Source organism: Hippoglossus hippoglossus, chromosome 21, assembly GCF_009819705.1.
Source record: "Hippoglossus hippoglossus isolate fHipHip1 chromosome 21, fHipHip1.pri, whole genome shotgun sequence".
NCBI lineage: Eukaryota > Metazoa > Chordata > Actinopteri > Pleuronectiformes > Pleuronectidae > Hippoglossus > Hippoglossus hippoglossus.
Genome location: NC_047171.1, coordinates 11,948,664 through 11,964,824, shown reverse-complemented (window position 1 = coordinate 11,964,824; position 16,161 = coordinate 11,948,664). Strand labels below are relative to the sequence as shown.

The window sequence follows — 16,161 nt, the reverse complement described above, 5'->3', positions numbered from 1 at the left end:
CCAGAAAATATGTATTTTAATGTTGACTGAAATAAAGATTAATGTAGTTGGTAAAGTGAAGAAACAGGAGACTGCCCTGCTGCAGTTTCAAGGTCAAAATCCGTCTGTGTTTAATCATGTGAATCGTTATGCACTCAGTATTCATCTTACAATTTCCCTGAAGGCAGATAAAACAATTCTTCCACACTATTTGACAACATTACACAAATGCATTACTGTGCAGGTATCTATAAAAAGGGATCTTAACTTCAATTTAACAGCATGAGTTTGCCATTAAAGAAATTCCACCACTTCTTCATGGGTGAAACTACTTTCTACGGCAGTGAATTTTTAGTAGTTTCTGACTTTTAGGGATTTAGAGTGGATATGGATAATGACTAATTTAAACAGCAGAACCATGCTCTCCGATTCTAAGATAAATTTGTAATTTATTTCTCTGCAAAAGCTCAAACAGCTTTGGCCTAATCTCGAGATTTTCTCCAAGCAAAGGTCAGACACCAAATGAAGTGGTCACATTCTACTGATGGGAAATTATTAAGTGTGTTACTCTGGTCCATGATGAGGAAATCAATAATAAATGCTTAGTCAAACACAAGCTTCGAGCCAAATGAGTATCCGACAACAGGAAATTAAATTGTGTTATTTGCTGGATCCTGTTTGGAATAAATTAACGACCATTCTTTGTTTGTTTTTTTTTCTCAGAGGACAGAACGAGGTCATTCTGCGAGTGTCTCTTCCAGCGATATTAAACACAATAACTCACGAGCAGACGATGAAGATGACAGAAAGTGATGGAACACCACAGAAGCGCTAATGAAAAAGAACGATGCTACATAATTTTGCTCATAGGGACGATACTTTATTTGGAAGTAAAAGCCTTTCCAGGAGAAAGAGGAACGTTTTTCACTGCTTCAAAATGAATCCGGGAGGTAGAAGCTGCAGAGGACGAACATTTGTCTAATTAGTGTTATGGTGAACAGTTGGTTAATAATCGCAGTGCGTCAACTGTGTGGACCTCCAGAAGAAACTAATCATTAAACAAAAAGTATCCAAGAACAAATATATCTTATTAACTAAACAAATAGAGCAGCCAGTTAAATCGTTTATATTTAAGAAAAAATAATTATCTGATATATTAAAATATTTTTTTTTTTGTTCCCCATTCATCTTGTACTGACCTTTTAGGTCCTTGCATTTCCCATTTTCTCCCCCTGGGACACATTAAATCTGTTATCTACTTTCCAATTTCCTCAAAACATTTTTAAATTTCCTTGTTGCTTAAATGAAATGGAGAATGCCCGGCCAGCGCGTGACACATAACTGGCTTATCACTACGTGTAACATGGAACGGACTATATTAGCCCAGAAATTCAGCCACTAAATGGAAGTGATATTAGATCAAACGACAGACTCAAACTAGATCTAACAGCTTCTTTCATGTAACTTCTTCTTCTTCTTATTGTGTCCAAATAAGCGATTGGCATCCAGTGTGTTAGCAGAGGAGTCCTGCCAACATTTAGGTCTTTTATCACTCACATTAGACAAACACACCCTAGTTCAGGGGTATTCAATTAAAATTCAGAGAGGTCCAGATAGAGAAATTTGTCTTGAGCAAAAGTCTGGAACACGATGTCAGTTGTCAAACTAACACTTAATGCACTATATATTTAAATATTAGACTATAAATGTCTGAGTAAAAAGTAATCTAATAAAAAATACATAATAGACAGCTTTAGAATAATTACAATAATAATATTATTATATACAATATATATATATATATAACCAATTTTCTAAAAAATTGAACACATCTTAACATCACTTAGCTTTAACACCTGCTTTTCTTTCTTTAGCTCTTGTATCGCACCATCACTTTTCTTGTTCAGTGAGAGAACTGAGCTCTGGCTTGTTTAAAGTTAGGCTGAGATGATGTCCTGTTGTTTCACATCGCAGCTTCTAACAATCAGCACGGTTTCGGAACATACGAGATGTACTGGTTTGAAACTGCCCTGCTGGTTTTTTATGTCTACCTTTCTGTATTTAGAGCACATCATGTGAAGTTACTTTTCTTACTTTTCTCTGACTCACTTCTCTTGTCTCTCCCTGATCTGTGTATTTCTCTCAACGACATGACTCAGAATGCTCATTCTCATTCAGGTACGATTGGCTGAGAGGCTTCACATGAAATGAATATACAAGTGGTCTGCGAGTTTCCTGGAACACTCAACCAGTGCCATAACAGCTAGAAAAGTGGCACCAGTTAAAATTTAAATGCTCTGTCAACATTTTCAGTTATAGGTCTTGGTGTAAATAGAACGGCGTCTGGATCCAGACCGCAGTCCACTGACTCCTCTGCCCTAGATCTATCGTTACACTATACATTAAAGACATTCACTTATTAAGACACATAAGCAAGAAGAAAAAGGGAAATAGTGAAAGAAATATAGGATGTATTGTAATTAAAAAAATTTAATTAATGGTAAGTGGAAAAGGTGGAATTTAGGATGCAAAGGCGGAAAAATATGAATTCATATGAAATGTTATTGGCAATGTGAGGGAACAGCAAATCCTCGATGTGCTAAATGAAAAATGGATTAAAGAGCTACAACTAATATGAGAAAAGTTTGGAGCTGAAGGAGAAAAGTTCAAGCTCTATTATTTTCACAGTCCATTTGGATAATGGGACTGGGTATAATTACATGCGTATTCATTTGCACTTTTACCTGACTGACAATGACAGTCGCTTTTGTCCGTACAGACGAGAGAAGCCCACGGATCGAGCAGAGGCCAATAAATCAAGATGCATCAGTCTGAGCAAATGAAGATCTTTATGCTGCTTTTCATGGTGGTTTCAATTGTTAGTCTGTGCTGAGCTCTCACCGGTATGAGTGAGGAGCAGAGCGTGACATTTCCTATGATTCACAACTTGATTGTCATCTGTGCAATTACAAAAGCAATCAGGGAGGACATTTAATGGTGTCACTAATAACACTTTGCATACTAATCATTGTGAAGTCTGATTCAAGAGTTTTAGAGAAAATGATTTTGACTGGAGAGAGAGGCTGCAACTATTGATCATTTTATTAATCAAGTAATCTATAAATCTTTCTTGATTCATCAGCAAGAAGTTTCCGTCATAACCCCCCCCCCCCCCCCAGAGGATTCTATTTATATTGACCGCAAACATTTTAACGTGACATTTCAAAACTATCATTAATTGATTTTCATTATCCAATCAGCATTGATCTAATCTAATTAGGGGCTGATAGTTTTAGGTCCATGTGACACACACGAGCTGGAGAACATCTGTACCTTGACGTTGGGGGTGTAGAGGTTCCTCAGGGAGGCCAGAGCTGCAGAAAGGCCATCGGCGCTGCAGCTGATCCACAAAGCCTGCAGCACACTGGATGACACACCTGTTTTCTTACTCAGGCCCTGCACACACACACACACACACGCACACACACACACAAGCAGACAGACACACGCATATATGAATGCATACATAACATCAGTGAACATGAGCTGCACAAGCTGTCAGTGTTTGACTTCACATCCCATGGCTTATCCACAACACATGAACAGAGAGTGAACGCCATGAAATTCCATGAGGGGATGGATTTCAACCACAAAGGAATGCAGACTGTATGTATAGTTTCAGTAGCAGTACCTTGAAGATGTGTGCTTTGAGGATGTGATGTCCCAGCTCCATGGTCTGCTGGCGATTCAGTTTCCCCTCTTGGCGGGACAACATGAAAGCCATGAGAGCATGGCCGGTCCTGGATTAGAAAACAGAGAAGAGAGTCAGCTGTACAGCAGAATATGTAGCTCACATATGGATATAGTATGGAACGTATGTTAATTCACTTGTTGCATACTTAAACATTTATAAAAATTCCCATATGATTTTCAGCTTCATGTTTAACTGTGGATCAGAAACCGTCTGGTGCCTTTGGCGTTCATCTGCCTCGCCTAACATTAAATTACTTTATTTATCCTGGTCACGAGGAGCAACTTGGCACTGTCGTGAAGACGGTTGAGGGAACGAGTGTCCAACCCCTTGGTTCTCCTCTCAGTCTTCACTCAGAGACACTATTGCGCTAATTAATGCAGGACTTCATTAAAAGGACATGCATGATTGCAGATCACTTTGATCTAGTTAAGAATTTCTCTCTGTTCGTGCTCAGGCGAACACAAGAGGCAGTACAGCGAGCTTTTTGTGTGCATGTGCGTTTCCCTGTGCCAGACTCTCGAGCCTTTGTTTTGTGATGACAGAGTTGGACGGCTGTGAATGACCAAAATACGAAGCTTGCCTCTGGTCCATGTACGAACACCAGCGTGTGAGCAGAGGTGATACTGGTGAGCAGCAGTGAGGAAAACGGCGAGCAAAAGTGACATCGTCCAATTTATTAAGTGTGAATGACTTAGGCCTCTAATGGAGGTGCATGGGGAGGATCTGTAAATAAAATTTGGTAAAACTACAAAAAAATTATAAGCATGATGAACAGGAAGGAGGGCACAACTAGAAACTATGATCATATCCAGCAGATTTAAGTATAAAAACGTGAATGTAAGTGGAATACACAGTAAAATCAATAAAAAGTAAAGAGATTACAGTAAAAATTATGTGATTTGTTAAGGCCTACATTTTCATACAACATGTTGTAGTCTTTTTTTCTATATGATTGATTTGTAGGTCAATTTCTACTGTTTCTTTTCAGTGAACAGGGACGTTAGTAAAAACAGGCCCATGAGGTAACAGATACCTCTTTTACACCAAAATTAGTGGATAAACGCAGGTTTTTTAAATGCAGGTAAACCCGCTTACAAAGGCCATTGATTCCTTTCCCATTGCCAGTAGAGGAGTTAACCTTTCTGGGTTTTTTCCCCCCAGGTCAGGGGAGTCATGCTTGACATCACAAATGCTGAGGAAACTGAGGTGCTCTCTCAACTCGATGTCTCGCCAAATTTGCGCGTTCACCCAAGTGTCATGTTTGTTTCTCTTGGTGTCTGAGCCGGAGCCAATTAAAAGCTATGTCTGCTGCAGTCATTTGACCCGGGAGTGAATGCAGATTGTATCCACTCCCTTTGCAGGGAAAAGCCAGACGTCAGTGGGTGTTAGTGGGTTATTTGACCAGTGGAGAAGGAGCATAACAAAACTCAATCTCACTTTCTCCTCAAATTTAGAACCGAACATTTGACTTACTCTGTGCATTAAGTCCTTCTTGTCAGTTTACTTTGCCTCCAAAACAGGCAGCCTTGATTCACACATCCTTAATAACTAATTCAGAACCACACTGAGAGGTAAAAACCTGAGGAGCAAATGATTAATCCTTAAACATGAATGTGCTTGTTATTTTTAGTGAAAAGGCAGATTTTCAATCAGTCCCTTCAAACATACAGTCGGGACATTTTGATTAATAGTCAAATTGAGAATAATTTTTCTCTACTGCCATGTAATTATCATCACGTATTAAATTATATTTTACTGCAGGTTGTAGATGCAAGATCCTGGAACTAGCCTGACTGCAGACTTGTAATAGTGACCCACAGTTCTATAAGTAGAGATGCTGAGTTACTGCGTTTCATTAAAAGGCAGAGTACCGACCTTGGGTCACAGAGGAAGTCCGTGCTCTCTCCGTCAGCTCTCCACACCAGCCACTCTCTGAAGGACGGGTGGCAGAACATGCGCGTCTTGTCCCGCCTTTTAATGAGGAAGCACGACAGCAGCTCCATGCGCTGTTGGAAGTCCTCCCACGGCAGCTCGCCTCGGACGAAAGTGGCGTTGATGGCCTGGAACAGCTGCTCGTCAGTCATGGGGTGCAGTGAAGCGAGCGCCACGTTGAGGATGGGCAGCGAGCGCTCAAAGGCCGAATTGGTCATGAACTTCATATTGCACTGTAACTGGTAGAGCTCGGCCAGCGAGACGGGCACCACTTTGTAGCTGGCACTTTTGATGACGAGGTGGCCTCTCTCGAACAGGTCCAGGGTGAGCTTGAGATACAGGTAGGAACCCTGGCTGCGGGAGATCAGGTGGCTGCTGAGCTTGCCAACGGTGATGGGATCGGCCTTCCCATTCAGGCTGATATTGTTCATGATTTCTTTGCTGCCATTGATACGGTACTGGATATATGCGTTGAGGTCGTTGCTTATCTCTTTGTTGTCATTGAAGTCATCCAGGGAGATCTTGGAGAACGGCAAAAGGCTGGTGATCTCCTATGGAAGACACAGGATAAAAACGTTTCAGTCGGTTTTATTTGAGAAACCATGATGCTCAATTTCCTTCTGTAACAATGAGAAAAAAATCCAAATTGAATCTCAGACATAACAATGAGTAATTTTCTCGTTAGTCTCTGCGGTATGAATTGTATCTCTCATTACCACAACATACAAACAGAATAATTATGCCCAAAAGCATCGAGACCTGCCATTTCAATAAAAATGTGCTCGTCTGCGATTACTATCAGAGTCTTTAAGCGGAAGGGAAGCCAACACAACACCGAGCTATCAGGCCGAAGCAGAAGCGTGTTACTGTTGGAAATGTGTCTACAGCAAAACGGATCGGGGAGAGTGAGAATTACGAGGCAGGGGATGGATGAGGTAGAGGACAGCCGGTGACCAGAGGTCTGAGCCAAAGCTCACATTTCAATCTATGTCCTGGGGGCTGGAGAAATCAATGCACTTTAATCCTCCTATCCCCTGCCTGTCTGAGGCTAGAGAAGCATCACCTCAGTGAGATAACACTTCTCTCTTTTATCATGACAAGGTATTGCAAACACACACGCGCGCACACACACACACACACACGCACACGCACACACACACGCACACGCACACACAACCAAGAGTCAATGAAATATACTGATCATAATCCACAAGATGGGTGAGGTGCTACCAACACCTCACAGATATGCCAGATATTAGTTTTTGCAAGCAAAAGCCAGAACTGTGACACTATTCATGACACCTCTGCTCACAAATATGGTTCTGTTGTTACAAACTGAGAATGTTTTTTCAAGGCTTCCTTTCTTCCTTCCTTACCACAGCCTCAACAATCCTGGCTTGTCCATTGTTAATCTACAAAAGGTTCCTCAGACACTGTGACATGAAAACTGACTCTAGAGCTCAGAGGTTACGATACAAATTGCTTCCAATTACTAAAGTTACCACCTCGGTTGTTTTGCCTCCTCCAGCTGACAAGTTGCAGGAACCTTCCTTTCTGTTCCAGAGTTATTGTGGTAAATAATGGCTGGAAAAGAAGTGCCTTTGCAGAACATCATGATATCCCAGTGAAGTTCACCTTTATACCTTTACTTATCAGTTTCTCCAATAGACTAAACATAAAGATGCATGGCACGTCTCCACTTACTCTCATAATCCAAAAATTAAGCTAAAATATCCCCAAAACGAATGTTCCACATTCTCAGATGTCAATTGTGATGTTTCACCTTCTTTTTAAAGGATCAAATAAGTAATCAAATCCAAAATTAATGAAAAATTCACTTAAACATTTATTGGTGCGAGCCGAACAATCTAAAATGACAGAAATCATTTTATTTTTGTCCCTGTCCTGTGCAATAGCATGGAGGAGTCAGGGATTATGGGGGTTGATATGCTTTGGCTTCAGCTTTGAAGAGCTATAATGTTGTTCATCTTTAAACACAGTCAATGGTTTATCCATGGTGAAGGTTTGTGCCAAATTAGAAGAATTTCCATTGAGGTGTTCCTGAGAAATCAGGATATATAACGAGAATGGGAGAGATAAACAACCTGAAAACATAATGTCTCTGACATTGCCAGCGCAGCAACATAAAAATGTCAGTCAGACTCCACCTACACTCCTCACAGAAACATTTTAAGCAAATTGCCTTGTATGTTGTCGACTGGAACATCCCTGCAGATCATAAACGCAAACTGACGGATTGATAGACGTGAACAGATGAAGACAAAGTGTCAGTGCTACAATATATTGATTTAACACATCCAGAGAACCTCCCAGAGAATGAAATCCTTTCTCGCAGTTGCAGGGTATCAACAAATGGACTCAGCTGTAGCAGACTGCACACTCATGGACGTTACCCTCAGCATGGCCACCACCTGAGTATTAATTAATTGAGTTCTGGATGACAGTCAAATATCACATTATTATTCCAGGTTCAGCGCTTCATCTCAGCAATGAAAAGAATCTCATAAAAATCAGCCGTCGTGTGTCTCATCAAGCAAACAGGAGCCTCAGTCTTTGTCTGAGTGAGTTCAACACAGGCCCAGCACATGTCTGTAACTCGTCGACCTAGTGTCACTGAGCTAGTCTTGTTTTAAGTGACTGACTCCTGTTCTGCACTCTTGATTCCTGATACTTCCATTCCTCTTGAATATCTATGATAAAAAATGACTGTAGACATATATAGTATGACGAGGAGGAGCAGATCAGTGCAACCTTTCAACTTTCACAACTGTCAAAATCTATAGTGTCTGATGTCAAGAAGGCAAGAGCATCAAGAAGTGACAGCCAGTCTGACTCATGGTCTGTTGCTGTTTTTAACTGACAGTGTTACGTTTGACAATTGTATTGGGAGAATTCTGAAACCAAGGTAACATACCAACTGATCATTATCTCCACCGAGGAGGTTGTGTTTCCATGCTTTGTTTGTTGGGTTTATTTAACTTGTTAGAGGGATGTGACCTTGGCCTGAGAAGTTTTCTGGCCGATGCGGTTTAGGGACATCGACACAGGAATTTATTTTCACTTGCATTGTGTTTTATGATTAATAAATAATTGAGGTTATTAGACCACTTCCTTTTCCCTTTTACATTTCTACCATAAGAACTAGACAATCAGGTGAAGGATTTTTAGACAATGGTGGAGGTATGTGCTCTGCTGCCTGCCATTCGAGATACCCTCTGTCTTCACACAAGCAGGTTCATTTGAAATGTTTAACCTGTAAATGATAGTTTGAATAGTATATATTTGTGGTAAGACATTACAAGCTCAGCACAATGTGTTTTCATTCAGTTTTTACTTACCAGCAAGTTTACCCGGACAGTGACCACGAGTTTGAGCCACGAGGGGAACTTGGCAATTATCTTCGTGATGAAGGAGGCTATGGTGTCCCCGTAGTCAGGCTTATGAAACTCTGCTTCGTTCAGCCCGTCTATCAAGATGATGTGGTCCTCCTCTGCAATCTTACGCTCTGGAAACACACAAACAGGGGAGTTAAGGGAGGTAAGAGGATGTGCATTGAGGTCACATTATTAGATCAAACTAAACTGCCCCTTGGTGAAAGTACAGAGAATTGCTTTATTTCATTGCAGTAACTAAACTCCAGTCTCTCAATGGTGCAGTGAGTTTGAGCGGTAAGAACCTTTATTTTACTTAGATTCATCATCTACCCAACCACTGCTCCCAACACCTAAACAGTTACTTTCAGTGGTAGCTGGTTGAGTTAAAGGGAAGGAATAAAACAATCTTTCCCTTGAACCATGAATATTTTCATACACATCTAAATCCTATTTGACAGCCATATAATGTTTGCAAGCTGTCTCTTGAAGAAACAGCAAATTAAATGAATTCTTCAGTCATTAAAGTTGTTTGGCAGATGCTTTTTTTATGCAGAACAGAACATGCCTACAAGCATAACATTTTGGAATATTAGGAAACTCTCTTCTACCTTTACGAAGGTTAGCTAGTGGCTCCAGGACCCCCCTCCGGAAAGCAGCCATCGGGTCCTGGACGCAGGAGCGCAGACTGAGCATGCTCTGCAGGTGGGGCTCTTTCAGCAGCAGCTCCCGGTACGCACCGAGCTGGTGAGCTCTGCACAGCAGGGCTGCAATACTATGTACAAACTCCGGCACCAAGCAAGTGTACGTGTTGTCCGCCTGGCAGTAGTGGTACGCCACCACCTGGAACACAGACAAGAGGGAGGAGAAGCAGATGAAGGCAGGGTGAACCCAGACTTAAGATGAATTAAAACATGTTGGAGTGATGATTGAGGAGTGTCAATTTGTTTTAGTGATGAATTATACAATATACAAACCTGAGAACATTTAATCACCTCAAAGCCTTTACAACAGAAAACAACGCTGTTGGCAAAAAAACTAACTCAGTGGTTCCAATATTAATATGATGCCTTTTATATTCTTAGCCTCCATAAATACATATATTATCACTTTATCCAGGTTGAGAACATGATTTAGTCCGAGTCCACACAGAAGGGATGATGAAGTAATCGAGCAATGGCTGACCACCTCAGACAAAGTGTTATAGCAGGTTGCTGCAGTGCTTCTCAGAGGAAGGGAAAGAGAGGAACAGGGGATGGAGATGAAGGAAGGAGAGATGCCCTGGGGGATGTATGACTGTGTTCTAATTACAGGACAACCTGGAAGAGCTGACGCACTTGCAGAAGCAGGTGACGTCTTCCTCCCCTGGCTCTACCTGCCTATTGCTCCATCAACTATGATGACCAGCTTCTTGAGAAGTCGCTGACAAAAGCTTAAAGCTTATAAAACTTAGCAGACATGGAAAAAGCCCCCCCACCGTTTTTTATTTTATTAAAGTGTACTGTGCTTTAAAATGCTTCAGGCGACAACTTTCTTCTCAGCTTTACCGCAGTGACATTTGATAGCGCAATCATATTTCTTTTATTTGTAATGGAGGGAATATAAACCACATGGGCCGATAAATCAAACATAAGCACTTCAGCTATAACAAAGTGAGACACAGTGAGCCACAGTGTTCAGGGCTGCTGTGGTGGGAGAGGAACGAGAGACATAGACGTCGTGTCCGTCTCAGGACCACCACTGTGGCTCAGACGTGGGTGAAACCTTGCCTAGTAATAATGAAATAATAATAATAAAGATGATCTATAGATGTAAAAACAAGGCTGCATAAAATCAGTAAACATTCCTCACCAACGTAGAGCTGTGTAATGATGCTGCTCAATAGGGAGACTGTGATTCAAAAATGACAAGGCTGTCTTTTTTAAGGAGCTATCTTGTCCCTGAGGGGTAATGTGGTAGTTACAAAGAAAATATATTTAGCTAAATCTAAATGCACCAGAAAAGTAACAATCCTACTTTCAAAGTTGTCGGATCAATGTGCAGTTCTCACTACACAACCAGACGTCTTGTGATCCGCGGTCTTGCAGAAAATTTACTAGCGGCAGAAGGTCACACACTACATGACCATTCATGTGGAGAAACTTATATCTTGTATGTCTGGTCGACCCGTACAGCGCTCCGATTGGCTGTAGTTGACGCCACTTCTTCAAGATATTTAGTTGGAAATCTAGTTGGAGGAGGTGACGTTTCGACGAGCCTCTCAAATGGCATTTTTGAACACTGATTTGGCTCAGATCTGAGCTTTAGTTGGGGACTCCCAAAATTTTCCGGTGAGTGGAAAATCAGGCTAAAAGTCTATGTAGTGTGCAACTAAAAACCATGGAACTATAGTTCCTCTACATATCATCATAACAATTAAGGCACAAAAATGAGAGAGAAGGAACTTTACGAAAAAAACTGAACTAAAATAATCTAATATAACACTGGAAGAGCAATTTGTACTATATTTTATTGTTATTATTATTAAGCCATGATAGCACAACAGCCAAGTCAACAGATTTATTTTCATTACGCACAAAGAACTCTTTATGTGGTCGTTTAGTTTAGAATAATTAAGTCAAAACTCATTTCAAACGCTGAGAGACAGTGGAACACTGGGAAACAAATTAAGGGAAACAGACTTTGCAGTTATGTTTAATGAAGACGGTAAATAAAAGTTAGCTGATGTTTGTATGAATACAATGACTCTGGACAAGCAGCTGCCAAACAAACTGCAGTAAGTTATCATTGTGTACAAGTCATGCAGACGACAGCTTCATCAGAGTCTTAACAACCGATGATGGAACAATCCGCAGAGCACCTGCAGTGCTACCAGCACAGCAATGAATTTACTGCTGAGCAACAGTGTAAGAGTCGGACGCATAAACGTTGTGATAAAACATAAAACCTAATGACCTCAGTTCCTCTGTGAGACCACGTTTAAATCAACTAGACTGGAGGAGTTTAACAGGAGCTGCACGGTGTTGCATCAGTTTTCTGACATCACAGGGGCAGAGCTGCTGTTGAGTGTCTGCTGAAAACACTTTACACCATAATTGGCTTGAGGGAAAGTGCTTTGGACATTTAGATGAGCCTCTGTAGCATCCAGTCAGCTGTCTGGTGCACGAACGAGAAGTCCCACTGACACAGGGAGGATGTACAATAGTTGCCTCATGCAACATTCCACTACAAAGACGGAATCCATGACATTAAGAGTGTTCAACCCTGAAGGTGTTGGAGGGACACCAGCATGCAATCGGTAACTTTAACACAAAACTAAAGTAGTCCAGTGAAAAGAGTCCAGTGTTATAAAGCTGTGAATCCAAAGTATTCTCTGAATCACAGTGGTTCCACATCTTTCTCATTCAAGCTTTCAGCAGGCAAAGAAACGCCAATGTTATCGAATGCCTGAAAGTTTCACTCATCTATACATTTTTAAAAACTGTTCAGGTATTTCACTGAAGCTGCCAATCAATGCTGAGCACGTCTTGTAAACAGAGAGAACAGGTGCAGCCAGATTCGAGAGAGACGCGAGAAGTTTCTGCCACTGGGATTATTTCAAGATGCTGATTATAAAAATATAAATTCTGACGATAAGCGGGGTCATTGACAAAAGCAAACCACCGTGACACTTTAATAGCAGCATCCCAGGATGTAGAGCCACTAATTATAAAACCAACAGACAGCTGCAAGCAGCATTACCACGGACCACGCTGGAGTGCACGACCTATTCACTGAACAAGTTGGATCATAATCACAGAGCGTGGGTCCAACTCAAAGTGTGGCTGACTAAAATGCAGAAATATTAAAACTGTTCACTTCCTACTATAAGTAGAAAACACTGAGAAACAGATAGGCAGACTATCATCTATCTACTAATTCCAGAAATCCCTGTCTGTCTGTAAGTATGTGGGACAAAACTTCACAGAGCTGACTTGAGGGTGACATATTCACCTACATTTGTATTTTATTATTATATATACCTTTAGATGAGAATATAAATATAAATACAGTAAGTTATGCTTAAAACAAGTTGGCAATCTTCCTACCCTACAACCTGAGAGCTGCCCACAGGATGTTATGGTCACTCCAGTTTGCCTTTCTATAGTGTTTATGTAGTGTTTATGCAGTGTGCAGGTGTTGAGTGTTCAGTAATCCTGTAATTCAGTGCCAGTGATAACAAGTTAATCCCTTCATATCCACACCCTGTGAACAGAACTGTGCTGTGTGTTGTCGTTCTGTTATTCGTTGCGGAAATGTTCTGAGTTGAGAGCCGACTCAATTTGGACCAGTCAAACTTGTTGCCATGGGAATACAGAAAAAAAAGAAACCAAACACAAAATATCAAAAGCTTACATTTCTCATAACAAATTCAGAATGGGTTTTGAGTTCTGCTCTGGAAATGAAATTATTACAGACAGACGATTTTTTTTTAAATTAAAATATAATTATGTGCTATTTTCTATTCTCACTTTACTTTTAATGTGTTCCTCTGGCAGAAGAGTAGTCTACACCATTCACAATTCAGATGCCGTCCGTCTGAGAGCTAAAAGGGCACGCTGAAGATCGAAGGCCAACATTTTCCATCTTCCCACTTCCTCAGTCGAGCTGCAGTGCTGAGATGCTGCGGACATTTAACACTGAACTCGTTTTTCACAGCAGAGTCTTTAACTAACTGCTCCGCGAGTCAAACCCCGTCTGTGATATTAAAGGTCTCTGAAAGACCAATGGTGGCCCTGTCTTTCATAATCTCAGCGGACTGCCAGAGACCATCAATATTTCATGCGCGGAATATCAAACAAATGAACCCCAACAACCATAAATCACATATAAACACATATAAACATAAATCAACTGAGGCGAGCCGAGAATCAGATTTCTGCAGGACACCTCATACATACTAAGAGCCGCACACCACCAGCACCTTTGTAATAAGTGTCAGCGGCAAGCACACACAGGGGAACTGAAAGAAAGGTACATATATAATGTGCAAGGAAATACACCCAGTATATCGATGCATTATGATTCAAATAATTACTGATTATTAACATTCAGATTTTTTTAATGCTGAGGTCCTGGCTGTAGTCATACCTTCGCAGCCAGACGTTTGACGGCCACCTCCCGGCGCTGCTGCATCTCCGGGGTTCCGGGGCAACTGTTGGTCCTCAGGGTGTTGGTAGCACTGGAAGGGGGGGTGGGCTGTGGGGGCTGGCTGAGAGGAAGTTCTGTGCTTGGTCCTCCACCACCTGAGGAAAACAGTATGAATATCACATCATTATAGGATGTTGAAAGTGAAGATTACCAGGTGTTTTAGAAGCTATTTTGTGAAATTGAGGGAGGTATTTTAAAGCTCACATCCAAAGCTAAATACTGTAGTTCCTTACTTTTCGGGGAGGCACTGGGACTGTTGGAGGCGATCTGACGCATGCGGCCTCCATGGCAGCTCAGCGCTACTAGCCGGGAGATAATGGCCGTCTTCCCGTAACCCACGCTGCCCACCACTACAGCGCCATGGCTCTCCGCGGACTCGTTAGCCTTCAGGACATCTTCCAGCTGCTGAAAGAGCCAATCTCTGCCCACGAACACGGAGTCTGTGGTGATGCTGGGCACCTCGAACAGCAAGGGCTTGAGCATGATGTCCACGGGTTTGTAGGGAGAGAAACGAGCTGAGGAAATGGAACAGAAAATGAGAGAAAGAGTTGTAATTGTGGCGTTATTTTTCACACAACACAACAATGTGCAGTGTTAGAGAGATCTTTAACACAAACAAACCTGGCTACATTTAGCTTTCTCCTGGACCATGTTTATCAGAAACCTGAACACTGGGGTCTAGACACTTTCTATTTCAACTGACTGCTTAAGCTTGAATCAATGTTACTTTCAATGCAATCACAACACAAGTGGACTGGATGGAAAGAGGACTCTCTATCAGTCCACTTTTTCACTCAAGAGCTCTTTTAAATCTCTGACCCTCTCTACTTATACAACTCAAAAGAAATGCTGCTGCTGCTGCTGCTTTTACAGCTACTGTTCATTTCAAGTTAAACTTACTGCTATTATTGCTACAATATATATACTTACTACATACTGTATATACTATATATAATAGCTATTCCTCTCTAAAATATACATACAAATACAATAGCTTAGTTTCTTTGTGCAGATTTTCACTAAAACATTTCAGAAATTAAAAAAATTCCATTTTCTTTATCTGCTTTAAAAAAAATACAATTAATCTTTTACAGAATAAAATTACTGGAAATACTACTACAAATAACAACAAGTAATAGTAGGAGAAAGGGTTTATTAATAGACTTCCTTTAGAATCGATGGTTGGCCAGACTCCTAGATATACAAGATTTTAAGTCAATAGTACAAGGCAAAATATATCACCAGCAAAAAATATTATTATTGGATATATCATATACTCAGTGTATGTTTTGTCAAATATATATATATATATATATATATTGAATTTCAACAAAAATAGCTATCGAACATTATTTTGACCAACTGCTGGTAAAGTTTGCCAGAATACTTTTGACCTAACGTATTTATATGAGTTGTGGTGGCGTCGCCTGCCCACGCTCCAACTCTGCTGCATGAAAACAAACCACACCTCAATTTCTCTACTCTCTGAAGTCAAAAACTGTTATTTACAGAGCGTTGCATTCAGCTGTCTACTGTAATAATAGAGGCGTAAAGCTGGATCTATATCCATACATACAGAACATGACTTGAGTCAGAGCAGACATGGGCTGTTCCACAGAGATGATTAACCATCCACATGGGACATAAAAATTACATGATGCAGCTGTAACAACTTCATGTTTAAAGGAGATGTGGGAAAGGAAGCAGACGTTTTCAAAAGAGGGTTAAATACTTTGAGTATCTAATGATGTCATTTTAAATTATTCATGCTCTCATCAAATATTCACTCTGTGGGATTTCGCTCCATCAGATGGAGAATTCAAAACATATAACAAAGGCACGCGCGGGAGAATGAAGCAATCTTTACATGAGAGAACAACCTCATTCTTCCAACATACATTTGGATAGCGTAGC

General features: G+C 40.9%; 1 protein-coding gene across 1 annotated transcript in view; it reads right to left on the bottom strand.

Moving 5' to 3' along the window:
- Positions 1-16,161, bottom strand: part of tanc1b (tetratricopeptide repeat, ankyrin repeat and coiled-coil containing 1b) — a 106,071-nt gene that overhangs the window by 16,340 nt on the left and 73,570 nt on the right. Inside the window, 7 exon segments of the mRNA XM_034575053.1 lie at positions 3,313-3,435; positions 3,671-3,779; positions 5,609-6,216; positions 9,025-9,191; positions 9,669-9,900; positions 14,188-14,342; positions 14,481-14,762. Coding sequence (XP_034430944.1) covers positions 3,313-3,435; positions 3,671-3,779; positions 5,609-6,216; positions 9,025-9,191; positions 9,669-9,900; positions 14,188-14,342; positions 14,481-14,762 — 1,676 coding nt within the window.